The 12500-nt window shown below is 45.5% G+C and overlaps 4 protein-coding genes across 4 annotated transcripts in view; all 4 read right to left on the reverse strand.

Annotated features, from left to right (window-relative positions):
• The window catches only part of LOC122328013 (rootletin-like), an 18783-nt gene extending 15750 nt beyond the window's left edge, over positions 1–3033 (reverse strand). Inside the window, 7 exon segments of the mRNA XM_043223741.1 lie at positions 302–467; positions 544–644; positions 1204–1263; positions 1344–1535; positions 2042–2178; positions 2264–2390; positions 2823–3033. Coding sequence (XP_043079676.1) covers positions 302–467; positions 544–644; positions 1204–1263; positions 1344–1535; positions 2042–2178; positions 2264–2390; positions 2823–2873 — 834 coding nt within the window. The 5' untranslated portion in view covers positions 2874–3033.
• A 1454-nt stretch (positions 3034–4487) lies between these two features.
• necap2 (NECAP endocytosis associated 2) lies at positions 4488–8238 on the reverse strand. Its single transcript, XM_043223705.1, has 8 exons — positions 8082–8238; positions 6816–6916; positions 6637–6741; positions 6230–6311; positions 6045–6153; positions 5461–5629; positions 5300–5387; positions 4488–5144 (listed from the first exon to the last, which is right to left on the reverse strand). Exons 1-8 carry the CDS (start codon positions 8180–8182, stop codon positions 5105–5107), a joined length of 795 nt encoding a protein of 264 aa, XP_043079640.1. The 5' UTR covers positions 8183–8238; the 3' UTR covers positions 4488–5104.
• Positions 8239–8398: 160 nt separating this feature from the next.
• On the reverse strand, positions 8399–12021 carry tmem240b (transmembrane protein 240b). Its single transcript, XM_043223729.1, has 4 exons — positions 10110–12021; positions 9811–9917; positions 9280–9464; positions 8399–9173 (listed from the first exon to the last, which is right to left on the reverse strand). Exons 1-4 carry the CDS (start codon positions 10149–10151, stop codon positions 9031–9033), a joined length of 477 nt encoding a protein of 158 aa, XP_043079664.1. The 5' UTR covers positions 10152–12021; the 3' UTR covers positions 8399–9030.
• Positions 12022–12160: 139 nt separating this feature from the next.
• The window catches only part of ssu72 (SSU72 homolog, RNA polymerase II CTD phosphatase), a 4818-nt gene continuing 4478 nt past the window's right edge, over positions 12161–12500 (reverse strand). Inside the window, 1 exon segment of the mRNA XM_043223720.1 lies at positions 12161–12500. This exon segment is cut by the window's right edge and continues 93 nt beyond it. Within this exon segment, the coding sequence (XP_043079655.1) occupies positions 12492–12500 (9 nt within the window). The 3' untranslated portion in view covers positions 12161–12491.

Here is a 12500-nt window from a genome sequence, read left to right on the forward strand (position 1 = left end):
GGGGAAAAAGTATGTTTTAGTCGCATAACATTGGTTTTTCGCAATATTTCTTATTGACAATAAAAAAATTGCGCTAACGTTTTGTGCAAATATGTAATAGTAGCTAAAGATACACGCATGTGCCTCCTACATTTAATTATACTATGATATACATAACCACAATGACTTATCGCAACAGAAGAAATTATGATTTAGTCGCACAACATCGGTTAAAACAAACAGCATCATTTTGCAACACTTTATTCTCTAAATCTTTGCGTGAAACTGTAATGAGCACACAGCTAGGGACGGCCACACCCACCTCCTCCTCTCTCCTCCAATCAGACTCCCTCTGCTCCAGCTCCTCCCTGGCTTTGGTCCAATCAGCCGTGAGTCTGCGGATGTCCTGGCTCAGCGCCTCATTGGCCAGCCCGGCCTGCTCCAGCTGCTCCCGCAGCATAGCGTTGACGGCGGACAGGCCGCTGCTCCTGCGCACGCAAACAGATTTAGCGCTCGCTAGTGACCGCAGATGAAGAGCTTAGCGCTAGTTCAGTGAGTGAGCACCTCTGCTGTTCCTCCTCCAGCCGGATGAGGGCGCTCTCCAGCTCACTGCTCGGCTCGTCCTCGTCCCGCCGCTGACCGTTACTGCTGCCGTCACACTGACCCTACAGTCACACGAAGATTAGCTACCCATGACTACAATAGTAGTTAGTAGCGTAATCTATTATGTTACACATTTGTGGTAATATAATCAGTCTACTTATTGATAAGTTATGAAATCACATCGATTTAAACAGGATAATATTATACCACATGTGGTATAAAACATCATTAGCGTAGTCTGAATATTTTAATTGGATTACAAGTACTTAATTTTTTGTAATCTGAATACGTAATCCACATGTAATCAGTTACTGCCAGGCAGAGAATGCGAAACTGCACGAACCCAAACTGCGAAATACGCACAATTTCGTCAAAAAAGACGTTTTTTTACGCTCACATGAGGTGGTTTTTTGGTTTTTTGAAAAAGGAATGTTTTGCACAACTGCAATGGAAACGTCTTCAGCGCTTGGCGTACGTAAAAGTCACGTGATCCTTCTTGATCCGCCGAGAAATGCCTCGTACGTTAGCTAAGGAACCATGACTATTTTAATCAGCATGTGTGGAATACAGTGAGACGCTTGTGCTAGTCTGTAGAGGAAGGCTAGCTGCTGATGGACTCACGGTGGATCTCTCCAGCAGCGTCTGCTCCAGATCCGCACACTTCTTCTTGTACTGCAGGACCTGCACAAACACAAACAGACGGGTTCTGTCCGAGAGAACCCAGGCGCCGGCGAGAGCTTTAGACGCAGTGTTTGCGTTACCTTGGCCTGTAGTTTCTGCACGAGCTGCGCTTGTCTCTGCTGCCCCTCCTGATAGGCCGTGAGCTTGCGTTTATACGCCGCCTGCTCCTCGTCCAGGCGTCTGCGCAGATCCACGTTCTGCTGCGCCAGACTGCGAGACTCCGGAGAGCCGCGTCCCTCCTCACCCGTCTCCAGATGCAGCACCTGCTCCAGCTGCACACAGAACATTGTTTTTCTTATGTTAGAAAAGCTAGAATAAAACAGTAGATCCTGAGCTGCTTGTGTGTGAAAGAACACCGTGCCGTGTCTCCTTCGGCTCTCAGGCAACATCACAGGTCAACGTTTCCTGTTTACATTTCACAAACAGATTGATGAACGTCTGAATAAATCACAGCCTTCCAGACCGACCCTCACTGTTTACAGTCGTCATGGCAACATGCCACTTCACTACATTCCACTTGCCGTTACCACGGAGATGTGTCAACCTCGCCGAGACCCAGACAAAAGACCGAGCGTGTGTGTGTGTGTGTGTGTGTGTGTGTGTGTGTGTGTGTGTGTGTGTCACACCTCACAATAAACGTGTGACGGACCATCAATCATCTCTTCTGATCTAGAGCTGCTGCACGGTTCTTTAGGGACTGAAAGTAAAGTTCTTTTTGAAGAACTAGATTATAAGATGTTCGTCAGTGTGTGTGTGTGTGTGTGTGTGTGTTTCTCACTCTCTCGCTGATGGCGCTGTATTTGATGGCCAGTTCATCTCGTTCTGCTCGACTGTGAGCCAGAAGATCCTCCACACGACTCAGTTCTACCTGAAGAACCCGGTTCTCGTCCTGAAGAGACAGACCCGACGACATACCTGCAGCTGACAGACAGACATCAGACAGAGATCAGACAGAGATCAGCGTCAGGCGTGTGGAGCTCAGGGACTAAAGGAGTCTCACCGCCGTCACCCAGGCTCCTGGAGACGATCTCTCGCACACGGGCCGGTAAACTAGACACAGGTTCATCTGGAGAAGACCCTCGAACCGTCAGCCGCTTCTCCTCGGACAGGACGCTCTCCTCCAGCCTCTGACACACACACACACACACACACACACACACTATTATGTCTCAGTGTGTGTCTGCAGCAGATGGTCTCAGTGGTGATCTGCTGTATATTTAGATCAGATCAGAACACACACCTGCGGAGTCACTAATGCGACAAAATAAAACAACACAACTACTGAAACTACATTACACCAACATTAAACTCAAGCACACAGCGCAAAAAAACTACGTTTTGGACATTTTTTGGATTAGGTTTCATAGAAAGAAAAAAAATTATACTTTTATGTTAATATTTTAGGTAAAATTCACTGTAATCGTTCACGTTTCTTTGCAACAATTATATTATGAAGTTAAATTATGATCCGTTTTTAGTAGAAAGCGGTTTCGACGCCTGTTTTTTTGTGTGTTGTTGTAATAATGAAGTGGATAGAGGATGAAAGAAATGAACTGCACCTGAATCACCGCCTCGAGTTTAGACTCGCTCGGGTTTTCCGACTCGCTCATGACGAACTCGAATCAAAGAGAACGCGCGTAAAGATTTAAAATAAACAACTCGAGTTTCGCGCCTTTACCAACGGAAACCCACTCCATAAACGAATCCTGATAATAATCCGGTTATTCCGAGCCGTCCCGATCAGACCCGTGAAAAGACTGAGAGAGACGGAATGAGAGAGAGAGACTCAGATACAGAGGAGAGAGAGAGAGAGAGAGAGAGAGAGAGAGAGAGAGAGAGAGAGAGAGAGACAGAGAGAGAGAGAGAGAGAGAGAGAGAGAGAGAGAGAGAGAGAGAGAGAGAGAGAGAGAGAGAGAGAGAGAGAGAGAGAGAGAGAGAGAGAGAGAGAGAGAGAGAGAGAGAGAGAGAGAGAGAGAGAGAGAGAGAGAGAGAGAGAGAGAGAGAGAGAGAGAGAGAGAGAGAGAGAGAGAGAGAGAGAGAGAGAGAGAGAGAGAGAGAGAGAGAGAGAGAGAGAGAGAGACAGAGAGAGAGAGGGGAGGTTTTAAAGAGATTGACTGAGATTAAAAACGCAGGCTCTTTCAAAAGAGAAACTAAAACAGCGTCAATAAACTAATTTATAAAAAGAAAGCTGAATTAAACAACTAATGACGTCATAATCAATCCACCACACTGAAAAGGTGCTAAGTGCCCCGTCACCATGACAACAGCCCCATCAACACAGACCAGGCAGACGCTATCAGTCAAACAGAGACCCACGTTTATGTGTTTAATAGACCGTGTATCGGTTATTCTGATTAATATATATTTAACTGGTTTTTAGGTTTGTAGCGTGTCTTAAAAAAGCGCGTGAACGCGTTCGGGAACGTTACAGAGTTTAAATCTCACAGGAAGTGCAGAACAAACTCCTTCCTTTCGACAGTGAACACGTGTGCTCTCATAATGTGTGTGTTTTTATATCCTGGGTAATCTTTCCACTTCTTATCGTGTCCGTACATCTTTAAACACACGTCACGCGACGACGAACCCCCAGAAACCCGCGGCTGCGTGAAGATCATGAAGAACATGAAGATCGTGAAGAACGTGAAGATCTCGACTCTTCACGACAGAATTCATCGTTTAACGTCAGTGCACTCGTGACAAGCGACCGGTCGCGTTTATTAACGTTTCACTCGCTCGTCCGCGAACGCGTTGAACACAAATCACGGACGAACGGGGAGCAAATCCCGCGGGATCTTACCGGGAAGCGGCATTAAATCGGCTTTATTCTCCGCGTGGAAGTGTGTGTGTGAGAGATGCTCAGTCTGGACTCTTTCCGGGGTCACACACACTTCCCGCGCTTATAAAAGACCTTCAGGAGAAACCGGACTCACTTCAGAGATTATCATCACCGATCCAGAGAATTAATTCTAATCTGTGCACATATTTATTTCGATTGATGTTTACCTCACCTGACAAATCAGCGGCTCTCATTCACGCCTACAACACACCGCTGCCATGGAAACGCGCTCATGTTTATTTATTTATGCTAATGAGCACTTAAATATGGAAGCAGCTATGAAACGTTTTTATCCTCAACTCTAAAGAGTATTGAGGTAAAAACACCTTTACTTTTTACTCTACAGCACATTTGCGTAGACGTAACGTAAACTCACCGAAACACTGTATACAAGGAAAAGGTTTATTCATATATATCTATATATATTTAAACCATCATTTGTACATTCTACAGGTGTTTCATAAAGGCACTTGAAGGAAAGACTCAGACTTTAATCACAATATCAAGAATAAATCTGTAATCACCTGGAAAAATAAAGTCTGGGGTTAGTTAAAAATATATAGTGTGAAAAATCATCTGCTTACAAACACGTAAAACAAACTCTTCCAATCCAGTCAGACGCGGATAAAACACACGAGGAACGTTAAAAGACACGAAAGAAATCTTACCGAGAGCCGATTCCTAAACATTAAAGCACTAAACCGACACCGAGAGCTTTAAAGCTGAAGCGTGCGCGAGTCACTGTGAGGAAGTCTCTTCATCAACTTCCTGTAAACGCTAGAACTCTCTGTTGTTGGATTCCGTTCACTTCTGCCTCCTGTGGGGGGCGGGGCCAGCCGTCGGGGCGGGGCTTCGGGCGCTTCAGCTTTAAAGGTAAACGAGAGACGATACTGTCGACGGTCATCTGATGAGAAATGTGTTTGAAGCTCAACACCAGCTGGAATGCAGCGGCGCAGGATTGCATAGAAGACGGCGTTCGTGAGTCACGGCTTCCCTTATTGGACGCTAGAACTGCACCCATCCTGACCGCGAGTCCGGCGCTGACCTGGCAACACAATTACCGGCATATAAAGCGTGTGTGTGCATCTAGCAGAAACATGCGGACATAAATATATTTCGTATGTAAACGTAACATTTTTCTTAAATTAAAAACTATTTTGGATGCTATTAACTGTGATTAATCGTAATCTTCATACTGACCCGGAGCCTGCAGCCGTGAAATCACCCCACTGGTCCTGAGAGGGCGGGGCCACAGAGTGGGCGGAGTCTCCGAAGTCCAGTAGCATCCCTAAAAGGGAGGAGTTTGTATTAGCCACACCCACTCAGAGGGACTGATAAATAAACAGGCGCTCATCTCTCACCTGAGCTGGGCGGGTCAGTGGGCGTGGTATGTGCTGTGGGCGTGGTCTGCTGTGCTGTGGGCGGAGGAACAAGAGCAGAGGACTTGACCCCGGGTGGAGGAGGAAGCAAAGCCCCGCCCATCGCTCGCGACTTCCCTCCTGCGCCGCCCGAGTCCTTCTTCTTCATGTTCTGAGAGACAGAGACAGAACTCATCACCTGTGTGTCTGTGTGTGTGTGTGTGTGTGTGTCTGTGTGTGTGTGTGTGTGTGTGTCTGTGTGTGTGTGTGTGTGTGTGTGTGTGTGTGTGTGTGTGTGTGTGTGTGTGTGTGTGTGTGTGTGTGTGTGTGTGTGTGTGTGTGTGTGTGTGTGTGTGTGTGTGTGTGTGTCTGTGTGTGTGTGTGTGTGTGTGTGTGTCTGTGTGTGTGTGTGTGTGTGTGTGTGTGTGTGTGTGTGTGTGTGTGTGTGTGTGTGTGTGTGTGTGTGTGTGTGTGTGTGTGTGTCTGTGTGTGTGTGTGTGTGTGAGTGTGTGTGTCTGTGTGTGTGAGTGTGTGTGTGTGTGTGTTACTACTCAGACATGATGTTTTGATACAGTTCTTCATCTCACCCCAATGTTGATCTTGATGGTCTGACCCTCTTTGAAGCCCAGGTCCAGCTTTGGTTCAGAAACCTGAGCCGCTTCCTGTCTGGCCAGTTCACTTTCCTGTTTGACCCACCTGCGACGGGACGATGACATCAGCACAGGAGACACACCCTCGACGTGCGGGTCATAGGTCAAACTCAAGCACTTACTTAAAATGATCCTGTAGGGCCACGTTGAAATCGAAGGAATCTCCTCGGTCTGCGAAACCGATTCCGATGAAGGCGTGGCGTCCTGAAACCCCCACAGAAACCTCGTTAAGAACTAATCATGTACACTTTAGTAAATCACTGTAAGGAAATTAGGAAAAAAGGATTCTACAGAAGTACTGTCTTTTATTATTCTGGTTTAAATTAAAACAATCTATAATTAAACACTAATTCGTTTCAGTTAAACACAGAATATGTTCTAGTGTCTTCACTGGATTAACTTACAGCAGTGCAGGAAAATAAATGAATAATAAACACATAATTATGAACTAATATAACAAATATACTATTTGGAAAACAACACTACTACTACTAATAAAATATATTCAATAAATCTAAATAAACCGAACCGTTTCCGTCTTCGATCCTGATGACGAAGTATCTGCTGGAGTCGGTCACGGCCTCCACCACGATCCCTGGGTACTGATCCACCGGAGCCTGAGCGAAGAGCTCTCCTGAACACACACACACACACACACACGTCAGACCACATACACACACACACACACACACACACGTGACAGCTCACCAGTGTTTCTGTCCTCTAGTTTAATGAAGGCTATCTTTCCTTTGGCGGTGATCTTCATGCGTCCGCTCCACGCCGGCTCCTCCAGCTTCCAGTCCGCCGCCCTGAGACACACACACACACACACACACAGAGAGAGACACACACAATCATACAAGATCCGGGGTGTGAAAACTTTTGAAAATAATGGACATGTTCACTTTCTTATTTGGACTAAATAAATGTCATATTTTTGATTTAGAACCGCCCTTCAGAGAATACAGAAGATAGTTACGTGTTTCCCAGAAGACAAAGTTAAATATACTCAGGCTCTTAATGCATGTTTAGTCTAAAATCATACAAATACACACAAACACTGGAAAACCAAAGAGTTTGAGACAGCTGAAGGGTTTCTCTGAAGAACATCATACAGTTTAACTGTTGAAACATGTATCACTAAAACACACACACACACACACACACACACACACACACACACACACACACACACACACACACACACACACACAGAGAGAGACAGACAGACACACACACAGAGAGAGAGAGACAGACACACAGACACACACACACAGACAGACACACACACACACACATAGACACACACACACACACACAGACAGACACACACACACACACAGACACACACACACACACACACACACACACAGAGAGAGAGAGACAGACACACACACACACACAGAGAGAGAGACACACACACACACACACACACACAACTCAGTATTAAGAATAAAGGGGATGTAAACTCTTGAAACACGTAATTTTCTTTTGCGTCATGTATGGAAGCATCTTTTATACGAAATATCTTATTCAGGTCAGTACTTAATAAACATTTTGTAATAATAAACCCTTCTAGGATTATGATGTAACTATCTGACCTCAGCTGTACATGTCTGTGTTTACATAATCATTATAAATACACACAGCCATATATTCTGACAACAAACCCGTTTATTTGTGTACGGTTACCGTAAACATCGGTCATATTCATGTTTCGCTCATTAATATTCACGAGCTGCTGGTTATTGTTTGTGTAGTTGACAGTTGATCTGAAGCGCGCCAAAACTTTATCAGTGTGGTCACGTGACCGATCAATGACGGAACCGGGCGGTTGGATCAAATAATCGCGAATAAATCGAGTTTAGTGAAGCAGGAACTCAAGAGCGACAGGAGAATCATATGATCGGCGTCGCGTGGGTGACTCCTGGTTAAACTAGTTGAACTAGTTAAGCTGACGGGCGCGAGTCTCACCGGTATCCGCGGTTGGAGCTTCTCGGCGGGATCCGGTAAACATGAACCTCTGACTTCACGCACAGAACCGACTCATACTGATCGTTACTATCCGCCATCATCACCGAAACACAGCCGATCGACGCATCGCCACGCTTCCGCTTCCGGCCGCAGAATAAAAGCCCGAGCGCCAGGGCGAACGCTTCCGCGATAGAATAAAAGTCCCGCGGTGAAGCACTTCCGTGTCATCCCGAGATGCTCGTGTGTTTCGGAGAAGAGAGGTTTAGTTTGATGAGAGTTCGTGTCTGATTCTGATTAAAGTCCACAGCGTGCCCAGCTTTCAAACTAAATGTTTTTTATTGTCGTTTTTTTTCCCACTTATGACATATCATCGTAAGAATTTTATTTAAACTACATTTCAAGCTAGATTTCAAATACACGAATTCAGGAGAAGTCAAACACTTTCATGTGTAGATATATATATATATATATCTCGAAGACAGAAGTTCAACATCTACAAACTGTTTCAAAATTTAAAAAATAAGAAAGCTGTAAAATGTGTAAACATTATATATATATATAACATTTATATCTAATATACGTGTAATAAGTCAAATATCTCCATTTAAAACGTAACATGAAGAATACTAGTGTAACCAATAATAGTGTTTTTGAACCATATTATAGTACATTTACCACAGAAATGCTTCAGTATTTACTAAAGTGAGCGCCGGGGAATACTCTAGTGTACTTTATTTTTTACTACAGTAAACCGTAGTGTAGAAATGAATTGAGTGCAGTTTACTACAGAGTTACCACAACGAATGACTTCAAGTACTGGACTATAGTACGGTTCAGAAACACTGTAGTATTTACCATAAGATTCATTTCAAAGCAGAATATTAAATGCGGCTGTTTTGCGGTCAGTGGATGGACTCCAGTGTTTGGTGTTAAAGGAAGGGGAAGCGGGTCAGAGGCGTCCGTTGTGGCAGAGCCGGTGTTTGCTGGAGGCGTCCTCGGGCCAGCGGCGCGTCTGCAGGCGTCTGCGCAGCTCCCGCAGGCTACACACACGAGACACCCAGCGCCACGAGCGCCACACACACCCGCCGGAGCCTGCCACACACACACACGCAAAATCAGCGCTAATCAGTTCTTAGCAGTAACTACTAAGCAGAAATTCATTTTGTAGATAGGTTTACGGTTCACTGCAGTGTCTGACCGTGGTGTCTGCCGGACCTCCAGGAGCCCAGCGCCGCGTCCAGCCACAGCAGAACCCAGCTGATGCAGAAGCCCATCAGGAGCCCCAGAACCAGGTCCAGCTCCTGCTTGCTCACGCTGCCGGCCCCCGAGGCGCCCACGGAGCCCACGGGGCCCTCGTACGGGATCACGTACTCCACAGCGTGCCTGCGGGGGCCACAGACTCCGATCACGACATTCAGCTGCGCTCGGCATAACTTTCATTAATTAAACAGCAGCTGACGAGAGGTTAGGGAACGTTAAAACAACATTATGGTAACGTTATTAAAACCAAAACCTAACTTTCTCAGGCTAACATTGGATTGCGTCACTACGTTCTGGGAATGTTAGATGATAATGTTCTACAACCCTAAAAGAACCTTCTTGAACGTTAGAATCATGTTACGGGAACGTTCTGCAAACCAACGCATTCGTGGCACGTGAGAGAACACCTGAAAGCACTGGAGAGCATGTCGTGTTCACAGGACGGTGAATGGATGGAGGCGCGTCTCACCTGCCGCAGGTGCAGTGGCACACGCGCTCCGGCCCGCGCATGCGCGGTAGGATGAAGTTGTGAAATCGGTCCAGCAGCGCGTTCATGTCGGACATACAGACGACGGCCTGGAAAACAGCACAACTACTGCCATTTCCCGGCGATCAGCGCTCAACACCGCATCCCAGCATGCCTCTCCGCAGAAAAACACACTTCATTAGCAGTAAAGTTCGGCTGCGGCCCGCGCGCGCGCGCCAGAGAGAGACACGGGGAGTTACGTAATTCCTCAGCAGAATCAATCCTCACACAGATCTTCTTACCAGCGCCAGAACCGCTCCAGACACCACGAGCAGCATCTTCATCCGCGGAGCGCGAGCATCCTCTTCCTCACGCGCAGCGAGCCCGCGTCATCTTCCTCGGCGCATCAGATGCCTCACCTGCGGCTCGCGCGTCGACGCGTCGTGTAAGTGATCTGACGGAGCGCGGGAGTGTATCAGATCTCAGATCGGTCCATTAGCTTAATTAGGAGCTCGTGCGTCACGCTCATCTGGAATATCAGACGCGCGCGGGAACGCCGCGGGAACGCCACGCTTTGCATCGCGGCTGTCGCGCTCGTTTCTTTGCTTGGTTTCTGTTCGACGCTTTGACGCGTTCACGCGAACCGTTCCGTTTATTGTAAGCGCGCGCTGCGGTTCCGTCGCCCGCCGCCTTGAAAGCGCGAGCTGGATTCTGATTGGTTTTCGCTATTTCCATCGTTTGTCAAGTCGTTTGTGAAGTCGTGTCTTCTGAAACTAAAACACGACGCTACTAGTTACAGCGGTGAACGTAAACGGGATTGGCGGCAAAACTCTGGTTATGTAAATATTAATCAAAACTTGGTTATTACGCTTTTCATGTGATACCATTTTCGTAATGTAAATTGCAAATGATGCTGCATTACACCTATTGTGTATAATTTGTATATTTAACGTGAACAAATATCATTAAAGTGATTATTAATTCGGTAAGGTTCCTGTTAGCTCACAGCGCGTTAAACTAATGTTAAAGTCCGCGTAAAGTCGATATTAAATGTGTGCTCCACCACAGAAAGATGCACAGACACATCTGAACGCTAATAGAAGTAAATAAATAAAGCATCAAAAATCAAAATAAGCGTCCTCTCTGTTCTCAGGCGAGGGGGCGTGTCCGCGCTAAACCCCGCCCACCCACGTCTCTCTCGGCTCTCTTTCTCAAATAATTGGATTTAAAACGCACTTGTTTTATAAATGATAGCACCTGTAGGCTGTAGGGACGGACGAGCCTGAAGTGTTATTTTTAACCTTACGTTCCCTTAACGTTATTACAACGTTCTCTAGACGTTTTTCTGACCTCACGAGTCACGTGACTCAGAACATAGAAACGATCCTCATGGACGCTTAATCAGTATTATATAAACACATCTTGTTTTTACTTATTGTTTCATTAATAAAAATAATCTGAGCACATGGACTAGTATCTTATGCAAGATTAAATCTGCTCATTAAAGAGTAATTTACCTAGATTTTACTTTTCTTTTACAATGATTTCAAGGTATATAGTATATTTTATTTATTCACTGATATCAAAATACTAAAAACACTGAGGTGTGATTGCTGATATCATATGATCTCGAGGTTTAATATTCACACACATATCTACAGGAAAACATGGCTTTATTACAGGAATGTTGTAGTAAGAGAAACACATTAGAACCGGATCACCGTCAAATCTTTATTAATAAATAATCTTTATTGATGGAAAATCTAAAGCTTTAATAAGACTCTTATTTTGTGTTTGTGTCATCAGGATGTGACCAATCACCTGCCTGTGAAAGCTCTGTCCTAACTCCAATCATCTGACGTCATCAGTCCGTCACTAGAAGATAAAGGAGTGGGTGGGTCTTCGCGGGAGGGGCGGGGCTTCGGTAAAGACCCGCCCACTCCTTTATCTTATAGTGACGGACCCCCCACACATACACACACTCTTTATTGATTTAAACAGCGTGGACTGCTGTAAAACACGAAACAGTAACAGATCCTGAGTTTACGACGACACCCTCATTTCTCATGTGCTTTATTGTTTACCGTTTCATTTATTTTTAAAACCTTGTGTTTCCCGTCACAACCAAGCACAGAATTGATTTGAAGAGCTGTTTTATGATTTTGAATCAGTTTTCATCCTCAAAGAGGAAATAACGTCCCTTTTCCTGACGGCTTTAACCGTTTCAAGACGACGAACAGCTGGAAACATTTCTAAGTGAGTGACACTTGTACATTTCCCAAGCACCCTTCCCAGCAGTGAAGAGTAGTTCTAGGTCAAATGTCACACTATTCAGTACAGAACAAACAAGGACTGATTCCTCCACGCTTTATTCATTCATTCATTCATTTATAGCGCGATATTTACAAGAATCACTTCAGGCACTCTGGGCTGCTTCAGGTACAATTATAGAGTCATCTTTTCATTTACAAAATCAAAAAAAAACAAAAACATCTACAGGTATCAAGTCCCGTCTTTAAATAACGCTGAAATAAATGCAAGAGAAAACCAAAGGGTGACGCGTCCTGTCCGTCAGAGTGAAAGAACGAGATGGTCCGGCTGGAGTGTGCCGCGGGTTCTCTCGGGTTCTCTCGGGACGTTCCGTCGGTTCTGTTCACCAGCGGGGCTCAGCGCAGGACCGAGCGTCAGTAGAA

This window comes from Puntigrus tetrazona, chromosome 22 (assembly GCF_018831695.1).
Source record: "Puntigrus tetrazona isolate hp1 chromosome 22, ASM1883169v1, whole genome shotgun sequence".
NCBI lineage: Eukaryota > Metazoa > Chordata > Actinopteri > Cypriniformes > Cyprinidae > Puntigrus > Puntigrus tetrazona.

Bases quoted from the DNA above. Each gene is read 5' to 3' on its own strand.
- tmem240b (XM_043223729.1), bottom strand. From the start codon at position 10,151: ATGAAGATGCTGCTCGTGGTGTCTGGAGCGGTTCTGGCGCTG. The intron at 9,465-9,810 runs GTGAGACGCGCC...TGGCCCCCGCAG, and splicing joins TGCCACTGCACCTGCGGCAG to GCACGCTGTGGAGTACGTGA. The intron at 9,174-9,279 runs GTCAGACACTGC...TGTGTGTGGCAG, and splicing joins GAGGTCCGGCAGACACCACG to GCTCCGGCGGGTGTGTGTGG.
- necap2 (XM_043223705.1), bottom strand. From the start codon at position 8,182: ATGATGGCGGATAGTAACGATCAGTATGAGTCGGTTCTGTGCGTGAAG. The intron at 6,917-8,081 runs GTGAGACTCGCG...TGTGTGTCTCAG, and splicing joins AGCTCCAACCGCGGATACCG to GGCGGCGGACTGGAAGCTGG. The intron at 6,154-6,229 runs GTAAGTGCTTGA...GTCCCGTCGCAG, and splicing joins GCCCTACAGGATCATTTTAA to GTGGGTCAAACAGGAAAGTG.